At 42.3% G+C, this 19,967-nt stretch overlaps 2 protein-coding genes across 4 annotated transcripts in view; one reads left to right on the top strand and one right to left on the bottom strand.

Annotated features, from left to right (window-relative positions):
* Nucleotides 1-895: 895 nt before the first annotated feature.
* PLD6 (phospholipase D family member 6) lies at nt 896-7,233 on the top strand. The gene is made up of 2 exons (XM_054993679.1): nt 896-1,337; nt 5,921-7,233. Exons 1-2 carry the CDS (start codon nt 896-898, stop codon nt 6,208-6,210), a joined length of 732 nt encoding a protein of 243 aa, XP_054849654.1. The 3' UTR covers nt 6,211-7,233.
* Nucleotides 7,234-7,355: 122 nt separating this feature from the next.
* The window catches only part of MPRIP (myosin phosphatase Rho interacting protein), a 142,795-nt gene continuing 130,183 nt past the window's right edge, over nt 7,356-19,967 (bottom strand). For 2 of the 3 annotated variants that reach the window (XM_054995564.1, XM_054995561.1), the window contains 8 exons: nt 18,346-18,493; nt 18,098-18,215; nt 17,147-17,306; nt 16,718-16,837; nt 16,157-16,243; nt 15,127-15,289; nt 13,665-13,750; nt 7,356-11,640 (listed from right to left, as the gene is read on the bottom strand). In XM_054995564.1, the coding sequence (XP_054851539.1) occupies nt 11,569-11,640; nt 13,665-13,750; nt 15,127-15,289; nt 16,157-16,243; nt 16,718-16,837; nt 17,147-17,306; nt 18,098-18,215; nt 18,346-18,493 (954 nt within the window). In that variant the 3' untranslated portion in view covers nt 7,356-11,568. Of the gene's footprint in view, nt 11,641-13,071; nt 13,138-13,664; nt 13,751-15,126; nt 15,290-16,156; nt 16,244-16,717; nt 16,838-17,146; nt 17,307-18,097; nt 18,216-18,345; nt 18,494-19,967 lie in introns of all 3 variants that reach the window. The other variant, XM_054995563.1, reaches the window with a different exon arrangement.

Raw genomic sequence — 19,967 nt, 5'->3', positions numbered from 1 at the left:
GAGCCTGTGTCAGGAAGGGGCTGGATGACAAAGATAAATCTTTGTGTATTAACATTCTGAGCCCAGAAGCACCATGTGACATTTTAAAAGGGCAACAACCTATCCCGGCAGAAGACTGCATCTACAAGAAATTCCCAACTTGCAGTCAACAGTGCTGAAGTGCGTTATAAGTACGGTTGCCAACCTCCAGGTGTGGCCCCTATGTCTTGAATTACAACTGATTGTCAGATGCTATACATCCAATTCCCCAGAAGGAAATGACTGCTGCTTCAGTGGGTGGACTCTAAGGTATTATAGTCAGTAAGCCTGCCCTTCCCAGGCTCCACCTCCAAATCTCCAGGAATGTTCTAATCTCGAGTCATCAACCTTGCACACTACACACAAAGAGAGACAACTTGCAAAAATCACTCCTTATCCCAGCCCTAAAAAACGTACACATCCCCCGAATGTTCCATGGCCCCTAACTGCCCCCACCTTGGCACTAGGGCAGCAAGCTCCTCTTGCTGCCGCGTTATTATAATGTTATTATGTTATTATAATGTTATTAACAGGGCCCGGTTGCTTAGGCAACGTTCCTGCCACACGGCTATCGCGGCTGCATCACTTCCTGGAAAGCCGGTCACCTTTATCTCGGTTCTCCCCTTAATTGCGGCTCTTACGTGGCCACGAAAACTGTCTTTTGTACAGCACGCGCGTCCTTTCTGTGTCGCGCATGCGTGCACTTTGCCCACGTGACATTCATCACGCGGTGACCCATCTTTGAGCGATGGTGGTCACATGACTTATTGGAACCACCGGCGGCGCGCGTGTCACCACGTGACAGGGCGCCTGTTACTTTTCAACCAATGAGGCGGCGAGAGGAAAGAGCGGGAAAGTCCGTTGGCGGCGGTTAAGCATGTGCGAAGCTCTGGCCATGGGGCGCGGCGGGGCTTGGGTCTTCATGGCGGGGGCGGCGCTGGGCGTCTGCCTGGAGGCGCTGGCCGAGTGGCTGCTGAGGCGGCGGCGGGAGGTGCGGGTGCGCGAGGTTCTTTTCTTCCCGTCGCGCGTGACCTGTGTGGAAGGGCTGTTGGCGGCGGCTAGGGAAGATGGCGGGAAAGGGCTGCGCCTGGCCCCGTGCCTCTGCTCGCTGCCTCACGAGGAGAGCGAGCTCAGCCGCCTTCTGGCCCGCCTGCTCAGCGCGCGCCGCTCCCTCGAGCTCTGCATCTTCGCCTTCTCCTGCCCACAGCTCAGCTGCGCCATCCTCCTTCTCCAGCGGCGAGGGGTGCGCGTCCGGGTGGTCACCGACGCCGACTACATGGCCGTGAAGGGATCCCAGATCGGCATCCTACGCAAAGCCGGTAAGCGGCAGGGAGGCTGAGCTGTTTGTGGAATTACTGCTGATTTCCCAATGAATTAAAAAAGCGGTAGCCATCTATTTATTAAATTGTGTAGAATGGTTTATTGATTTTGGGGGGGCTGACAGTAGATTTTCCAAGTTCAAGAGATCCCAGATCTTAAGATACCACTTTTTAATTGAAGACGTTTAAAAAAATCTTTCCCCCAAATGCTGCAATTGGGAAATTAGCAGTCTCCAGGAACATTTTTGTTCTGGGTATTCTTTTATGATCAAACATTTGCAATGAAATTGTAGATATTTTTAATGGGTTTTTATAATGTGTTGTAATGTTTTGTATCTGCCTTAATATTTTCCCTCATAGTATTAACATCATCCATGGCAATGCCACCAACAATGTTAAAAAGGAACCAATACTCTCACAGCCTTTCTAACACAAGGGTGGGGGGTTGTTGTTGGGACCATAGGTAATGCAATTTCAGAGGTGCTGCATACTATTTATTCATGTTACATGACAGTTATTTAATACCTATTACATATTTGTGCCCATTCTTGCTCCTAAGAGTTATGTTCATCTTGATTTCCCATTTTGAAGTATATGTGAGAAGTTTGTTCCAAACTGTATCTCCCGTATTTTTATAGAGTAGGGAAATGATCCCTTTACTATTTAGTTGCCTATCAGAAACCAATTTTTCAGAGATAGATAATGGCCTAGATGCTGTTTTTTGTAACTAGAGTTGGAAAAATGTATCTGGAGATAGTGAATCCAGAATATTTTCTTCTTGTCTGCAAGATCTTGGAAATTTAGTTTCTTCTTTTTAATAATTGTTTTCAGATACATCTATAAATTTGGCCAATAAATGCTGGATGTGAAAAACAAAACTCCCGAGCCAAAGGTATACATGGAAATCACTGTTTTGAGTCATTACTTTGATTCTCTGGAATAGTAACACAAATCCAAGATGCTTGGAATAATGAAACCTCCCTGAAAAAATTCATTTTTTTTCAAGTTCTGATGCTTACCAGCCATACAGAATGTGTTTTTTCTTTTATTGTGTTTCCTGGAGATTGATATTTCTTCTTTCCAATCAGACCCCTGCAAGAGAGGCGCATAGAGCACTCCCAGCTAATTCCAAACTGCAGAGATCTGATATTCATCTTTCCCCCTTCTTTTGCGCATTGGAAAGGAAGTTTTCTTTGGGATGTACTAAAAGGAATGACAGAAATGAAAATAATGAGAGAGGCTTGAATACCCATTGGAAATAATGGGAACCTGGAATGCCCATTGACTTGCACGGGCTCCATTGAAACACATTAGAGCAAAAAAAAGCAAAGAAAACGTGGAATGGATTTTGAAGGACAGTCTCTGGGCCCAGATAGACTGTCCTGGGACTGGATTGACAGGCCTCTAAATGCAATGACGGCCCCTGGGTGTGGCAGAAGGGGTCTGGGATTGGAATGACTGGCCCCTGAATGGAATGACGGTCCCTGGATGTGACAGAAGGGGACTGGGACTGGAATGACAGGCCCCTGACTGGAATGATGGCCCCTGGGTGTGACAGAAGGGCTCAGGGACTGAAATGACAGGCCCCTAACTGGAATGACAGCTCCTAGGTGTGACAGAAGGGGTCTGGGACTGGAATGACAGCCCCTGGGTATATCAGAAGGGCTCTGGGATTGGAATGACGGCCTCTGGCTGTGAAAGAAAGTGTCTGGGACTGGAATGACAAGCCCCTAATTGGAATGACGGCCCCTGGCTGGGACAGAAGGGCTTTGGGACTGGAATGACAAGCCCCTGACTGGAATCATGGCCCCTGGAATGTCAGGTCCCTGACTGGAATGACGGACCTTGGGTGTGAGAGAAGGGCTCTGGGACTAGAATGACAAGCCCCTGACTGGAATCACAGCCCCTGGGTGTGAGAGATGGGCTCATTTCAGTCAGGGGCCTGTCATTCCAGCCTCCAAGCCCTTCTGTCACACCTAGGAGCCTGTCGTTTCAGTCCCAGAGCCCTTCTGTCACGCCCAGGGGCCGTCATTCCAGTTAGGGGCCTGTCATTCCAGTCCCAGAGCCCTTCTGTCACACCCAGGGGCCGTCATTCCATTCAGGGGCCAGTCATTCCAGTCTCAGACCCCTTCTGTCACACCCAGGGGCCGTCATTGCACTCAGAGGCCTGTCAATCCAGTCCCAGGACAGTCTATCTGGGCCCAGAGACTTTCCTTCAAAATCCATTCCACGTTTTCTTTGCTCCTTTTTTTTTGCTCTAATGTGTTTCAAAGGAGCCTATGCAAGTCAATGGGCATTCCAAGTCAATGGGCATTATTTCCAATGGGCATTCCAGGTTCCCATTATTTCCAATGTGCATTCAAGCCTCTCCCATTATTTTCAGTGGGCAATCCTGTCATTCCTTTTAGTATATCCCGTTTTCTTTCCTTTTGAATAGAAAGCCTGGGCTTGTTCAGTGCCCTGTAGAAGTCAAACCTTTGTTTGTTTGAAAGTTGAGGGTTCCTTGAAGGACAGGTGGAAGACACTCCACTGCAATTTTGATGATGTTTGGTTGAAAAACAATGCTAATCCCCAGTGCAATTTTGGTTACATTTGGTTGAAATACAACTCTACCCCCCCCCCACCCACCAATTCCCCATAGGTAATAGTGGACATACATTTCTGATGGCTGGGAGGGCTTGATCAAGGGCCTGTAGAATTTACACCATTCGTCCAATTTGCTTGAAACGGGGGGGTTCTTTGAAGGACAGGCAGAAGATTGCTGCAATTTTGATATTTGGTTGAAAAACAATTCCAATCCCATGAAAAATTCCCCCATAGGTAGGGTTGCTAGATCCCTCTTCCTTCTTGGTGGGGGGGGGGAACATGGCAGTTTCCTCATGCTGCTCATGCGTTCCTCTTTATGCACTCCCGGTGCTTTGAGCGATGACTTCACTTCCATAAGTGATGTCATCATGCTGACCGTGCAAACGCTCCTACGCTCTGTGAGGGGACGATTCAGCCCATTTGGGGCCAAAATTGGGCCCAAATGAAGCATGTGAGCTCTCACACAGCCGACACAGCAAAGTCATGGAAATGCTGTCATCGTGCCCCCTGGGAGCGAGCACCCCGTGCATGTTCCTGGGGTGCCTGCCAGTGGTGGGCAACCTCTGGAGGACTTGCCACTTCCTGCCAATTGCTGGCATATTAGCAGGCAAGGAGTCAAACCCTTGGGCCCCGGGCATTTGCCTGCCACCACTGGCAGCTGGAAATCCTATTCATAAGGGGGAAAAAAACTGCCTATCACATTCCTTAAATAGACCAGAAGCAGGACGAATTGCAAATAGTTTTCAATTGATAGCAGAAAAAGAACAGGCTTTTACTGTCAGTCAGTCACTGTAAGAGTAGGCAAATGAATGCACACGGAATGGAGGTGGTTATGCTATGCCCAGTCTGGCGCATTCCTGCTAAGGTGCCAACGTTTTAGAAACCAGAAGAAATGTAGTGCGACTGCTACATTTATTTTACTTTGAGGATCTGTAAAATCAACCTCTTTTGTTCAATCTGCATGAAATGTAGGAGGTCATTAGATTAAAGGAGGGAGGACTGTGTTCTGCAAAATTTTGGTGCCATTATCTTTATAAATAGCTGCCAGAGACCCTTGAATAAATTTCCCATTGAAAATAATGGTTCCGAAAGGGGGAGAAACATGAATTTGACTCCCAAACTGGTAATACCATACCCCAAAATAAGCAGTAACAGTAAAAAAATTTCCCTGAAGTCCAGATCAGAAATTGTAATGAAAATTTTCTCAGTTCACACATATAGTAAATGTTAGCAATTGACTTTCCCCATTGATCTCATATGCTAAAAGTTAGGTGCATAAACAGATTCAATTTTATTTTAGTACATCTGTGATGTTGTACCAGCCAGGTTATTTCCTCAAAGGAACACATGTGAGATGAAAAATCTTGCTGTATTTGATTTTAAAGGATACACATATTGTAGGATAGTATACATTTGTGAAACCTCAAAGTAAAGGTACAGATTGGGGAAATTCAGATCACCTCTATCATTAGTGTATCTTAAAAGCTTTTAATGATATTCAAGGCTTTTTGTTTGACCAGATGCATTTGTGTAACATTGTCTACCATTCTTTAAACATTTTGTGGAGGATTTGTATTGGAAGTGTTTGAAAGTAGAACAAGGATTTAGGGAAAATATTTTGATTAACTGAATTTTTGCTAGCCACAGTAAATTATATTTAGCTCAGCCTTGAGCCTTTTTCAAGACCTGTGGCTGATCGAATCTTACTGTTTAATAAACCACTCCTTTAACTTGGGAATATCCTTGATTTTCCAGTGTTTTGTAGATACTGTCATGCTGGCCATAATGCTACATAAAAATATTTTTCCTTGTTAATTGCTCCCTTTAGAGGGTAATATATATTTGATACAGTCATTTCAGAACTTCATATTTAATAACAAATTCAGTGTAACTTTCCTTAGAGAGTATTGATGCTCATCTTGTTGGGAAAGTTTCCATTTCTTTGGTGAGAAAGGTTTAAAAATTGAATTTATATCTGGTCTTTTCTGGTTTTGCAGGGATTCAGGTACGCCATGATCAGGAGAGTGGCTACATGCACCATAAATTTGCCATCATAGACAAAAGGCTGCTGCTCACTGGCTCCCTCAATTGGACCACACAAGCCATCCAGCATAATAGGGAGAATGTTATGATAGTGGAAGATGCTAAGTATGTGAAACTCTTTCTAGAGGAATTTGAAAGGTTGTGGGAAGATTATAATCCAGTTAACTATATATTCTTCAAAGAAAAAGAGGTGCCAAAAGAGACCAACAATAATCCTGGGACAGAAAGGAAATTTAACAAATGATAGTTTACCTCTGGTAAACAGTCTGTTGCAGACACTATTTCATTCTTAAAGATCCTGTTAATTCTTGTTTTAGGTGTTGTGTAATAAGCACAGTGGTACTGACATGTTTGCACGTTTGATATTACTCTAAAAGTGCTCTTCATAAATGTAAGTCTATATAGTTATGCTATATAGCTATGACAAGAGTCTCAGAAATATACCTTTGCTTTAGCAAAGGCAGTGTCCACCATTGCTCCTGTAGGCAGCTAGTACAGGCAAAGGGTTTACCTCTTCATTGCCAGTAGGTTTCACTGATGTGTATGCAGGAAGACCTTGACTCAAAGGCAAATTCTTGTGCTTCTCTTAATGCTTCATTGCATGGCAATCAGAGAAATTTACCTGAGCACAGAAAACTTGTTAATACATGGGAAAGTCCACGTATAAGTGTCATTGCTGTATGATGGCCTTGAAAGTTGTAGCCAAGCCTAGCTGCAGATTATAGAAAACAACTTGGGGGACACTTTTTTAATTATTATTTTTGGCTGAAACAGTTTCAGGGATAATGGAATTGCTCAGGAAAGATTTCTGTATTTTTAAAAAAGTGATTTTTAGATGATAAATCAGTACATCAGTATGGGCATTTACAATCTGAGGAGTCAAAACTGCAAAGTCAGACAGCAACAAAGGCCCATTAACACGCAAGCATTGTGTGCTGCAGCATGGCCTTAATTGACTATTGCCGTTTCCCTCCTCCAAGCTAGGGATAACCTGAATCATCCTACTTGATATAAAAGTAAGGCTAACTGATCTTAATTTAACCTTGTTATTGTAGTGTTTCTACACAGACTGTAGTGTGTTCATACTGGGAATGATGAAAAATATGGGGGAAAGTGGGAAGGAGCCTCTTACTTGAACTGTTGCTTGGAAGCGTACAACAGTAAGAACTTAATAGTAAAATTGTAGTGTGTTTTGGATTGCGGGCACCTGACTATATAGGACCTTGCTTCAGAGTTGTAGCATTTTCATACTTGTAATTAAATTGGTTTTTTCCCCCAAAGAGAATAATGTGTATTTCAGTTTTTGACAGATACATAAGACCATTGTACTGATAAATCCTGAAGTTTTATTTGCTGTCTTAAACAAAAACTTTCTCCACAGCATGCCAAGAGTGGTGCAAAAATAGTTTATTACGATATAGTTTTATGTATAGTAAAGTAATTATATTTACAAAATAAAAATCATCAGCGCTACATCCATGGGACCCCTAGCATGTCACACAAGATTTTGTAAGGAATAAATACTGTGACATAAGTGACACTTCTATTACAGTGAACAGCTGAAGAGGGGAAAAGCTCTATAAAAGCATGAAAATAAAGAGAAAGATAACTTTCATACTTCTAGTAGGAGGTTCAAAATTCTTTGCAAAAAGAAAATGAGTCAACTCACTGTATATTGATCAAGCAGATTTGTGGGGACCACATCTTTCCCCATTGCAGTGATTTGTTTGAATGGGCTTCTCTTGCACACTAGTTGCTATTTGTGGCTTTGCAGAATAGAACATTCTCCTCACACTTGATTCCTGGGTGGGGTGCTTGCTCTCAGGACACTGCATGGGTTTGCTTGTTACACAGGCAGACTGATAGCCCTCAGGTGGTGGTTAGCTGGTTGTGTGTATGTTGCTAGTTCATACCCTCTGTCTAAGCAAACATAAAATGTGCAGCTAGGGGCTATCAGTTTTTTTTTTTTAATCACAGAAGAATGTTGCCATTTTAAGCTATGGTGGACTCAGTGTACTTTTCCTACCAGAACAAAATTACTTCCCTTAGCCAATCTGCACTGGGCAAATTCGGTCTATTGTCAGTTCCCCCTGCCCCCTTTCATATTTCCTTAGATGGACTTCAAAGCATGACTTTAGGCTGCTGAATACCACTAGTAAAAAGCAAAAACACTAACTATATATGCTGACATCACCATTCCCCAAGTCATGCAGTAATGCACCTCTACATCTAAGAAACTCTTCATATTCTAGTGGTAAAGAATAAGCTTAGCAAGGCAACTCTGTCAGATCTGTTGTGATGAAAGAGTGTAACTGTAAATTGAACAGTCATCCTAAATTAACAATTCTGCCATGCTGTTACAATACCATGCCATTAAATTTAGAAGGGATGGAGGAATCGAAATCTATACAACTTGCTTGTAGAAATTATCATAGGCCTCATTGGCATTTCTGTATGGCTATGCAAAAAGCACAGTTAGACTCTTGTCCCTAATATATGCAAACCTTAGTTCACTTTGCAACCGTGTTATTACCATGCAAGAATATTGGTGTATGTTTAGTGACATAGTTGCTACCACCACTACCGCTATAGAAATATAGTAAATCTGCACACTCAAGAGTTTATATCACAGTCAACTATAAAAGTACTGAACAGAGTGGGGAAGAAAACCAGTGTATAGGTAAGTAGATTTAAAGTTTTGAAACATTTCACACGTTCTTTGGACAGGCATTTCCAAAACTAAAAAGGTATCAAATTTTAAAAACATTGATAACATTCAAACAAACATTCTGTAAGGGAACACAGAGGGGTTTATCATGTTACACTAATTTCCTTTTCAAAGTTGAAGTATTAGAACAAGATTTTTTTTAAAAAAAAATTAAAGTCACCAAAAACAAAAGAACCCTCCACTAGTTTTTGAGTAATAAATATTTACATGGCGTGCTTTGGATACTATACAGGTTTTAAATTATCTTAAAAGAGAATAACAAAGCTGTTTTTTTTAAAAATGGGGAGAAATTACAAAGGAAAAGTAAGCCACATGGAGCGTGCATGTGCTTAAAGTGTTCACAACAAAGAAGTACTGCACATGAACCACAAAAATGCAAAAAGGTCCAGTGGGATTCTAATCAAGTATATTATTACAAAAAGCAACACTTTTTTACAATGTGTAGGGCTACTTGCAGGCAGCCTCTACCACGGGGAAAAAAAGCTTGCCTGGGTTTTTGTCTTTTTTTTTTTTTTTTTTTGCATACCAGCACAAACAATCCTCCTTTTCCATTTCTTAAAGATGACAAAGGAAAACCAGTTCCATTGACAGAGTTGAATTAAATTTCCAAAAATGAGAGGGGGACGACGACTTTAGCAACAGACAAGGAAGCCATTATGTAGATATATTTATACTGTACATCCATCAGTATTGAACTTTGTTTTACTAGACCTCAAATTCTGGTTCTTTTCATAGTGTGGGTTTGTATAAAATGCAGCAGTTTGCAACAGAACATACATATTCACATAATGTATATACTGTGCCCTTGAGCTGTTCAAGAACTACAATTCCCGAAACACCAACTTGCTCTGCTGTGTACAGAAAGCACCTTGGTTGCAGCAGTATAGCCCCTCTTGAGCAAAACAGTGGTTTGAGTGCAGTTTTCACCTCAGTGTCAATGTTTGAGAAACACTGACTCTCAAAAGAGAGATGGCATTTTTTAAAAAAAGTATTGTGGATCAACACCCAATTTATTTCCAAGGTAATTTTTCTTCAGTCAAGTTTTTCTGGAGATGCAGATAAAGAATTTCATGCAGCCAGTTAAATGTCAAAGACAGCAAAACAAAACCCACCACCGTTTCATGGTTGCCACATAACTTTTCTCCTGAAACCACATCAGGTGGTGGCAAGATTATTTCAGTATGCTTCCCTTTAGTTCTCTGGCACCTGAGGTGAGTAGTAGTGAGAGGCACTGAGTGGAAAGCTAAGCCACCCTTTTCTTTTTATACCTGATATCAACGTCCAAGACACAAACCAAGAAAGGCCAATGTTCTGCTATGGAGAAAGTCATGTTTTAAGACAGCAGCTGCTCTTGTAAGAACTGTATTCTATAGCTGTAAATACAAAAGTGCTCGTTTGTTCAAATGCCTATAGCAGCACAAATCCAACAGTTTTCAATTGACAGCAGATAGATTTACTCTCCCTGAAACTGCCTGTCTAGTTAAGCGCTAGATGAACTTGGAGGCCTGCCCAATTTCTCAAAAGATACTGCAGAATTATGTCTACCCCAAAATCCAATGTTTATGATCCTAAATTGCAGAGTAAAATTCCACCTCTGATTCTGAAGGGTACTGAAATGTGTGCAGTAATAAGGCAAAATACCACAACTACCTTTCTCTTACAGCCTTGCAGATATCAAAGTTGTTTCATTAACTGCATGTTATCCAAGAATAATGCATAGTCCTCAGAAAGATCACTGGAATCAGGAAACGCAATACTTCAAACAATGTATTCCTCAATCTGGGGGCCTGATATAAAGAAAAAGAACTCTGAATAGGACACTGGATTGCTTTTTTTGGAAATTAATAATGGGATCAAGCAATAACAGAAGCTTCCTGGGTTTTTTTTTTGCCTGCCACTCAAATACTACCATTTCAGTAAGCTTGTTTTGTGACTTGCCTTTCCACTGCCATCTTACAACTGAACAACCAGATATCGTATAGCCACATACAGACAACTCTTACCTCTTTAAAACCTGTTAAAATTCTAAGCCTTTTTTCTTGCTGTGACCTCAGTTGTACTGTCTAATCACCCCTTATTAGCTTGGCAAAAGCTCGCTCTTTGCCAAGTGTCCTGCTATTTACAATTCTTACTGACTGAAAGGTGGAAGCCAGCCTAAAATGGACTCCTTTAGGAGCAGTAGGGAGAAGAGAAAACTTGGGAAAGGGGGGGTCCTTCCAACACCACTATCTGACTGCAAAGAAACTCATTAAAAGTTTCTCGGGTTCTAACCTATATTAGATAAATAAAACTGTAATTTGACAACACAGACAAGATAAGGCCAAATCCGCTCCTCCTGTAAACTTGTCAGTGCTGCAATCCAGGCAGAAATCTAAGGGGGCTCACCGTGCCAAGAACAGACTTGCAAGTTTTGTTTAAGAGGTGCACAATTTGGCTCAAAGCATGCATGTAAGTGCTGGGTTACTGTCAACAGTGGCAGAGTTAAAACACAGTGTGGTTGCACCCCTCCTTCCCACCCCCTCAGGACCCTGTTGCATACCAAACCATTTGGTATAACAGAGCTAGCTTATCAACAGGCTATCAAGCCTTAATACTGACACTTAGTGTAATGGATTATACAGTAGGAAGGGCCTCCACTTGAGGAGCCAGAAGGAGGGTGCATTCCCAGTCTTGCCCACCTCTCTTGCAAAGACTCAACTTTTATATGTCAGGGCAATGCTATTGGTGAGTCCATCTGACAGGCCAAAGAACTGCCGTAGCAGTTTTCACATCTATATAAGAACAGCGATGAGGATTCTAAGGAACAACAAAATCGAAGTGTGCTCGTGTTGTGATGCTGCAAGCGAGAAGGTGCACGTGGTCAACGAAGGAGAACTAGTCTTTCTTCAAGTCCTTGGATTCAAAGAGCTTGAGGCGCTCTTGCACCGTTAGGCCTTCCTTCAGACTCTGCACATCAGGTGGGGAAGAAAGAAAACAAAAAACAAGGAACATTACATGCAATTCTGGAGGGAAGGGCAGAATCCAAAAGAAATGCAGAAACCAAAGGGGTGGCTGAGGACAGCTTCCCTGGTGGAGATTAGAAAAGACATGCGGAAGAGAATGCACCATGATGAGGTGGTGTTACTGGTCAATCAATTTCAAGGTGGAAAGAGATGTACTGGACGGCCACAGGCACAATTAGCAGGGAGAATTATGATGTGGGAAGTCTGAGGCAGCCTTCAAAAGCCTTTGCAATTCCAATAGGGACCCTAAAGTTGCCCTTTCCCCACAACTCTGTTCCTATACTGTGTTCTGTAGCCCTTCAATGGTTACAAGTTGCTGTTGAGGGAGATTACACAGTACACACACATACAACTGTCAACGAGGCCGATGGCAAATGGTTCAGGGATTCTTTTTTTCTCCTTGAAGAGCAGAGCCAGCCAGAGTTCAACTAGATTTCCAATAATCAACGGACTGGCTGCTGCTTTCCACCAGGTCATCTTGAAACCCACAATCACTGTAGTGGAGGGTGGGAAAGAAACCAAGAGACCTGGACAGAACAGTTTCTTAAGGGCCAAAACAATCAAGAAATTGGGAAAGATCTATTTCTTCAGAAGAAGCTCAAGAGCAGAAACGTCACATGTAGAGAATGCAACTGATTTATCTTCTATGACTTACTTGGTTCTCTCTTTAAAGAACACATTTTAAAATCGATGGTTGTTGTGGGTTTTCCGGGCTGTATTGCCGTGGTCTTGGCATTGTAGTTCCTGACGTTTCGCCAGCAGCTGTGGCTGGCATCTTCAGAGGTGTAGCACCAAAAGACAGAGATCTCTCAGTGTCACTGTGACACTGAGAGATCTCTGTCTTTTGGTGCTACACCTCTGAAGATGCCAGCCACAGCTGCTGGCGAAACGTCAGGAACTACAATGCCAAGACCACGGCAATACAGCCCGGAAAACCCACAACAAGCATCGTTCTCCGGCTGTGAAAGCCTTTGACAATACATTTTAAAATCAATTCACCCATTCCAGAGGACATGGCTAATGAGTACCTAAGTGCTGCCCTGTTGAGGAAAGTTTAGTTTGAAGCATGCACATTCATTTCACATGCACACTGTTTGTCCCACACCCTCACGGTATCCCTTTGTGCATTCCAGAAGGTGCAGAAATCCCTCTGGTGAGGGAGATCAGTTAGGAAGGAGAGTGGGGAAGCCACAGAAGCAGCCATTCAGCCGGTTTGATGAGGTTTTAAATTTGGTTTCCTGCCCCCAACCTGAGGATAATTCCATGTGATTAAGAAGGGGAAAAAAGATTGTCAGCCATGGAAGTGTGAACAGGGCATGCATTAAACTGGCTGCCTCTTGGGAAGCAGCATCACTCGTGGGTACGTCTGGATTACCTATATGACAGGGACCCTTGAATCTGGTGCATTTCAGTTATCCCATGAGACCTGCTCAATAACGGACTGTCAGAAGAGAGAGTAAAGACAAAAAACAAACAAATAGAAAACGAGAAACACATAAATCCCAGTGTCATGAGGAACCCTCACAGCCCCAAAGTCTTCCCCTCCCACTCTGACAAGAGCTGAAACTTTTGGTCTTAATGGCCTCTGACACGTCCTTGCTCAGTACACAAAAGCTACTATGGCCAAAGGAAAAATCACACAACCTGAGACTAACCTGAAGGAAAGTCAAGCTAATAGAAAAATCCTTCCCCTCCAACCACGCAGACACAAAAGAAAGTAGCACTCACAAAACCAGGTAAAGACACCAAAACAGACCAAAAAAATTGTATGTTGTATACATGTTTATGATGTATACATGCACATTTTTCTTTGTATTGAGTATGAAGGGTTCAACGTAGATGGGCCTATTTGGGCTGGCTAGTTGAGCAAGCAAGCTGCCCACTATGCTTTTTTGGTTCTCATTCCCAGTACTCTACACTGGCACAAGGATCCAAAATGCCAAGGACTGAGATACAATACAAACTCACCTTTGACCTTATATTTCTTAACTGCCGGCCAACGTTGGTCCTGTCTTTCTTCAAGAAATCAGGATTACTTTTAGATTTCATGATATCTAGATGAAAAAACAGGAGCCATGTTGGCTGTTGAAAGTGCTAGTATAGACTGCCCCGCCCCCATGCCACTTCACCCCTGTAGATAAAACAAACCAAGTTACCTCCAACCAGCATACTAATAACAGATTTGAAGGTCCAAAAAAATGTGGACCCCTCCAAGGACTCCCCCCGCCATTTTCCAAGAGAAAATAGTATGAGAAAACTATGTAACAATCCTTCCTGTCATCACATACAATCAATGTTACAATATTACAATAACTTAACAATACTTATTGTAATATTGTAACACTGATTGTATGTTACATAGTCTTCTCATATAAGGTTACATTATTATATTTATAGGTATTCCTGTTCATTGATTATTACATTGCACATTTCAGCACTTTGCACTTTACATAACAAGAAATATTTTAAAAAATATATACAAAAATATGTATTAATGTACTACTGAAGAAACTGTATTTTTCCCCTTTGGAGGGGGATCTTTTCCCTTAATAGTTACTGGTTTTGCATCGAAGGAGCCCTCACACTGTAAGAGCAAATTTAGGGCAACTCTGAAAAAAAACCTGTGAAATATTTTCTGTTTCATAATAAGTGAAATGCTTCTAAAAATGTTTTTCTCACTCAAAATACAGTTTTTGCTATGGGAAATTTAAATACTTACAACATTTAGTATGCTATAATGTGATTAATGATAATAAATTATTAAAGAGTTCAGTATTTTCAGTGTTACGAAGTTTAACTTAACATTCAGATATGTTGGTAATCTTACCTACTATATGAGAATCTCTGTCCAAAAAATACACTCTTGTTTACTACAAAAAATTGTTTTCTAGTTTCCACTATTATTTTTTCCCTACCTCTAAGATCGCAGAAAGTAAGATATATGTGCTCTAGTAGTATAGAGTGAAGCACTTTCAACTTTTTTTCTTTTTTCTTATAGAAAATAAAGATATAGTTTAAAATTCTACAAGTATGCACAACAGCACAATTTTATGTTAAGCGAGTTATGAATGATGTGTTTAATGTTGTAAAATTGGTAAAACAAGTGTAGGTTTGATACATTTCAATTTCCCCATACTTTTAGGGGTTTTGCCAGGGTGGATGCTTTTTTCCCTGTGGCTTCAAAATTTCTGGAAATTTTACATCTCTAATATGGAATCATGTCCAAAGAAATCCAGTTGTGCTGCCAAGTGAACCAACACAACCAGAGTAAGCTGTATACCAAATGACAGGTTTGGTCTGGCCATGCAAGAAAACCCTGAAATAGGATGTATCTGTCTACAGCTCCCCTGAACAGCACACCAAACTATTTTCTATTTTGTGGCCCAACTACCATGCAGGAGATAACATAATCTGCTGACAGAGTACTGACCGTATCCAGACACCGAGGTGTTCTCTGGGGACTTCTCCCCAAGGGCCTCTGTGGCTGCTTTGAGCTGTTCCTTCAACCTGCTGATGTCACAGTCGGCCTTGGCTTTCACGATGCTGAGTTCAGTGTAGATATCTTTATACTTATCACTGGCATATTTCTTATCCTTGAAGGGGAAACAAAAGATGGTATTTCAGTTAAGGAGGTCTGTAACACTGAAGACCAGCAGAAATACATACTACAAGCCACCATAAGGAAACAGAAATTGATCTTAAGAAACACCACTCTCTGGCAATTCCAGCAATTAGCATGGGATCCTTGCAACTCTTCTAGATTCTTTCTGTTAAAAATAAGCATGGTGTCTAGGCAACACAGAGAATCAGGTCTCATGCTTACAGAGCAACTATTCACCAATTTACCGACATACAGCATTCTTCAAATAGTCTACAAATCTGACAACAGCCATACCAAGCACAGCAGTATTTTGGAGAAAGAAAAAGAATATGTATGCTCATGGAGGAAGACAACACACAGCTCTCATGGGCCATGGATTCTGATTCTCCTACAATGAGAATGGCACTGGTCCATTAATATTCTTAAGGGCCACACTGTGCAGGAAGTATCACACAGTTGGCCACGAAGAATCCTGTGGCCCTAGCCACTAATACCTCTTTTTGAGCTGATACTGGGGGCAGCAGAGCAAGTGAAACACTCCAGTAGCTTAGAATAGGGCTTTGTCCAGAGTCAAAGGAATGTAATTTCATGAACTATCATATTAAGCATGCATCCAAAATGTACTGTTTTATCCTGCCCAAAGTTGCTCCTGAAAAAGACATTTAAAAAAAATATTTTTAAATTAGCGTCAAGTTGCATGACACAAGAGTATGCCTGCCCCAAACAATTACTTACAGCTCATGCTCACTGCCTCATTTTGTAAATTTGTAATCAATCTTATTATGCTGCATGTCTTTTATGGTTCCTATTATACTGATCTGCCTCAAGTCTCAGTAAGAAAGGACTGTAAATAAATTACCCTCAATGCTGTTTGCAATTCATCTTTCAAGGAACATATCTCTTGCTTCAAGTACTGGATTTCAGATTCCTTGACTCGTAGCAGGACCTGGGGTGTGGGGGTGGGGGGGTGGAGAGACCAGGGGGGAAGGAAAGAGTGAACTAAGCAGAGATATTTTAGGCAAAGAAATAAAGGTACCTTTTAAGCCTAAGTGATTTCCATAGGTGCATAATGCTCCCATTACAATTAATAACACTGAAATAGCACTTAATGTTGGCTGTATTGTACCTCAAACACTCAATGAATGGCTGTCTGTAGCCTGCTTGACATTGTCTATCTCATCTGGAGCTTTGCAGAGTATACATGGTCCTCTCCTCCTTCATTTTATCCTGACTACAAGTGATTGGCTCAAGATCACACACAAAGCTTCCCATTAGAACCCCAATCTCCCCAAGTCATAGCCCAACACTTGAACCATCCTGGCTGAATGACATGTAAGAAGTGAACCAGAACCCATCTCACAAGAGAAAGAGTCCATCCTACACACTGGTCAGTTTTGTTTTAACATCCAAGGTTACTCACCTCCAGCTCATAGGCATCCTTGCCTTGGGTGAGAGGTGAGCCAGCAGTCTCTACCCCACCCTCTCCGGTCAGCAGCGTCCGCAGCCGTGTGATCTCTGCAGCCAGGCGGTTGTTCAGCTCCTGTGAGAACCACCACAGGGAGCTATAAACAGTTCTGAAGGAGTCTGTCCATGCCAGAGCTGCCCCCCAGTCTTAGCAATTTATCACGCCCACTTGGATTGGGTGGGGCACACTTCTAAGAATTTTAACGGCTTCCAACTTGCATGCAAACTCTACTTACTAAGCTGCAAGAGAGAAACTGTCAACGTTCCTTGATGTGCAAGTCCCTGTTGTCAAACCTTGATCTGATCTGAAAGCCACTCCAACGAAAACCCAAATGTGCCTACACCCTCTTTCCACATAGCTGAGCATCAGGTTCCCACGCCTCACCTGGTTGTGGGCATTGAGCTCCTGATTTTCGCGTTGGCACTGACGGAGGGCCTGCCTCTCCGCCTCCAGGGCCTGTGCCAAGTGAGCGTTCTCCAAGCACTTTTGAGAGTACTGCTCCGAAAGGACCTCAAGTTCACGCTGGACAGATTGCAGCTCTTCCCTGATGACAAAAAATCTCATCACACAAGGCCAAACAGCACGCTTGGGCACTGGTTCAACTGACCTTCATAGAACATGACATGGCTTGCTAAAACCATTGCTGAAGGAGGTTCCTCCCTAGCTCTGGGAACATACGAGCATTCAACCAGCTGCATTAATCTGTTCCCCTCCACCCCAAAAGGAGCAGTCTCTTAAAAATAATTCTTTCCCCACTTTTATTCCATTGGTTTCTAGCCCAGAGGAACAATGCACGAACACACCAAGCGCTCTTAAGAGAACATAAAGCAATAAATGTGCCTTTCAGGCCACTGCCTTGGTGCCAATATGGCTGTTAAATCGCCCCCAAATCATCACAAAAATAAATCTGTGCAATTTAAGTGGAACAAGAACTTAGTGACTAGGAGGTTATCTGGTTCAGACTAAACATGGATGCATAGCAGAAGGAAGGGAAAAAAACAATTGGTCTGCCAGGGCAACATTATAATCTCTCAGTGCAGGAACAGATAAAAGATTTCACCATGCAGAAATAGATAAAAAATACTAGCGATGATGGGTTGGCCAATTGGCCCCCCAATAAACACCTTCATACAAAAAAATGCAAAAAGAATGTAACAATATAATTCTTCAATGGTTACATAACATGGAATGCTCCTATTGGTCAATCCCTCTACTATCCAAGCCTTATTTCTTCCTTTTCCCCACCACCCAAAAGCAATGATCTTAACAGACGATGCAAGGCGTGCCCTACATTTGCCATGGTGACACATCAAGAAAGTGTAGAGAAACACCTACAGGTACTGCCTCCGGAGGGCCTCGACATCGGAGTTGTTGCTGCTGATCTGGGACCGCTGGGTCTTTTCCAGCTCGCGCTCAAGCTCTTCCCGGTGGGCATTCTTCATGGCTTCTATGGCTGAAAAAAATTACAGATAAATACTCTTTAAAAAACAAATCACCACTGACAGCCTGTAGATCCAAGTTTACCCCTTTTGAATAGGCAACAGAATCTCTTCCGTTCTCCCATATGTGCATTTTTGTTCTACCTGAGATAGTTGCAGCAGTTTCTTCTGCCAGCAAACGATCTTTCTCCTCCCGTAGCTTCTCCAGTTCCCTCTGATGTTGCCTTTGCAAATCTTCAATCTTTTTCTGGTGAGTCTCTTCCATGGCTGCAAACCCTCGCTCACAAGTTGCCTAGGGGAAGAGAGGAAATCCTATTCAATTGGATTCGTGGTACTCCAGTGATCCCACCCAAGCCCACCCACAGATTGTATGAATTGTTTTGGATGAATGGACAGACAGAGGACAGAACTCATGAGCCAAGCATGCAGGAAGGGGCTAACGCTTTTTAAGTTAGAGAACTAACATGCGTCTTCACTCTACAGTTAATGGAAAACTAATTGACTAGAAACAATGATATTTGAGAACTCACTTAAGTGGGCACTCTGGAAAGATCTGGAATGTTAAGGTCTTCAGGGCAGGGTCCCCAGCACTGGAACATAAGTGAGCCCCTTGGGGACAGAAATGTTTGTGGTAGGATATCTGTCATAAGCTGCTCCATGCCATGAGATGTTGCAGGACAGAAATATAATAAAGACCCCAAGTGCTCCCAGGGTTCACCCTAGGATGACATCTTGCTATTAGCTCAGAGGAGACAGCATAACCCAAAGTCACTGTACAGCAGACAGTAGGTTATTTGGGAAAACTAAGCCCAACAATGGCACACCTTTCAACAATGAAACACAAAAATGGGCAGACGTAGCCTGAACATAGTGCAGAGAATTTGCCTGTTCTCATTTGCTTCTTGAATATCCCTCCCCACTCAAGGGGCATGTCATGGTTTCTTGGAAGACTGCCAGCTATGTAGATGCTGATACTCTCATGACCAACACAAATCTTAGCTTGCAAAAAATTACACATAGTTTCAGTTGATGCTGTTTTTCATCAGCGAAATCTTTTTTTTTTCATAAAGTGTTCCTGAAAGTCCTTTCCTATGGCTGAGTCCTACAGCAACAGTACATTAAACTGAAAAAAAAAGTTAAAACACTGCATAAATACCATTTGCCCAGCAGGAAGCCATGTTTAAAAATCCTGCACAGCAAAGAGTAACACAAAGAGCTGTGTTAAAGGTGGTCCCCAGATCTTTGGCACTTTTGAGAGACAGTTGGAGTATAAAGTGAACAGAATAATGAACTTGGATCTGGGGAAGGGTGAATTGAGTTCAAATTTCAGCTCAGCTATGAAGCTTATGGGATAGCCTAGATTAAGGCAGTACCATGTCAGTCAACCATCTTTACATGGTTGTTCATGTATCTTTAAGAGGACGCACAAAATAGAAGTGTGAGAAAAACTATAAGAGGTAAGCAACGTGTTCTCACTATTCTTGCTATAAAAAAGGGCACTATAAAAATGGGAAACCTGGAAAAACAGTCCCTTGTAGGCTAAAGAAAATTCATTGGGTTGCAAAGGTGCTTAGAAATGTGAGCGAGGAAGAGAGAGTACACTGTGCTCTCTTATGAACAGAAAAGTTGTCCTATTAAAAATACAGAGGGGTATTTGGTTACTACTTAAAATGTTAGACCAGGATCTGGAAGACCCGAGTTCAAATCCCATGGGAGCTTGCTGGGTGACCTTCGGACAGTCATACTGTCAGCCTAACTGACCTTAC

The sequence above is a fragment of the Eublepharis macularius genome, chromosome 12, assembly GCF_028583425.1.
Source record: "Eublepharis macularius isolate TG4126 chromosome 12, MPM_Emac_v1.0, whole genome shotgun sequence".
Lineage (NCBI taxonomy): Eukaryota > Metazoa > Chordata > Lepidosauria > Squamata > Eublepharidae > Eublepharis > Eublepharis macularius.
Note: the sequence above shows the minus strand (reverse complement) of the source record. Positions and strands in the feature narration are given on the sequence as shown.

Bases quoted from the DNA above. Each gene is read 5' to 3' on its own strand.
- PLD6 (XM_054993679.1), top strand. From the start codon at position 896: ATGTGCGAAGCTCTGGCCATGGGGCGCGGCGGGGCTTGGGTCTTCATG. The intron at 1,338-5,920 runs GTAAGCGGCAGG...CTGGTTTTGCAG, and splicing joins CGGCATCCTACGCAAAGCCG to GGATTCAGGTACGCCATGAT.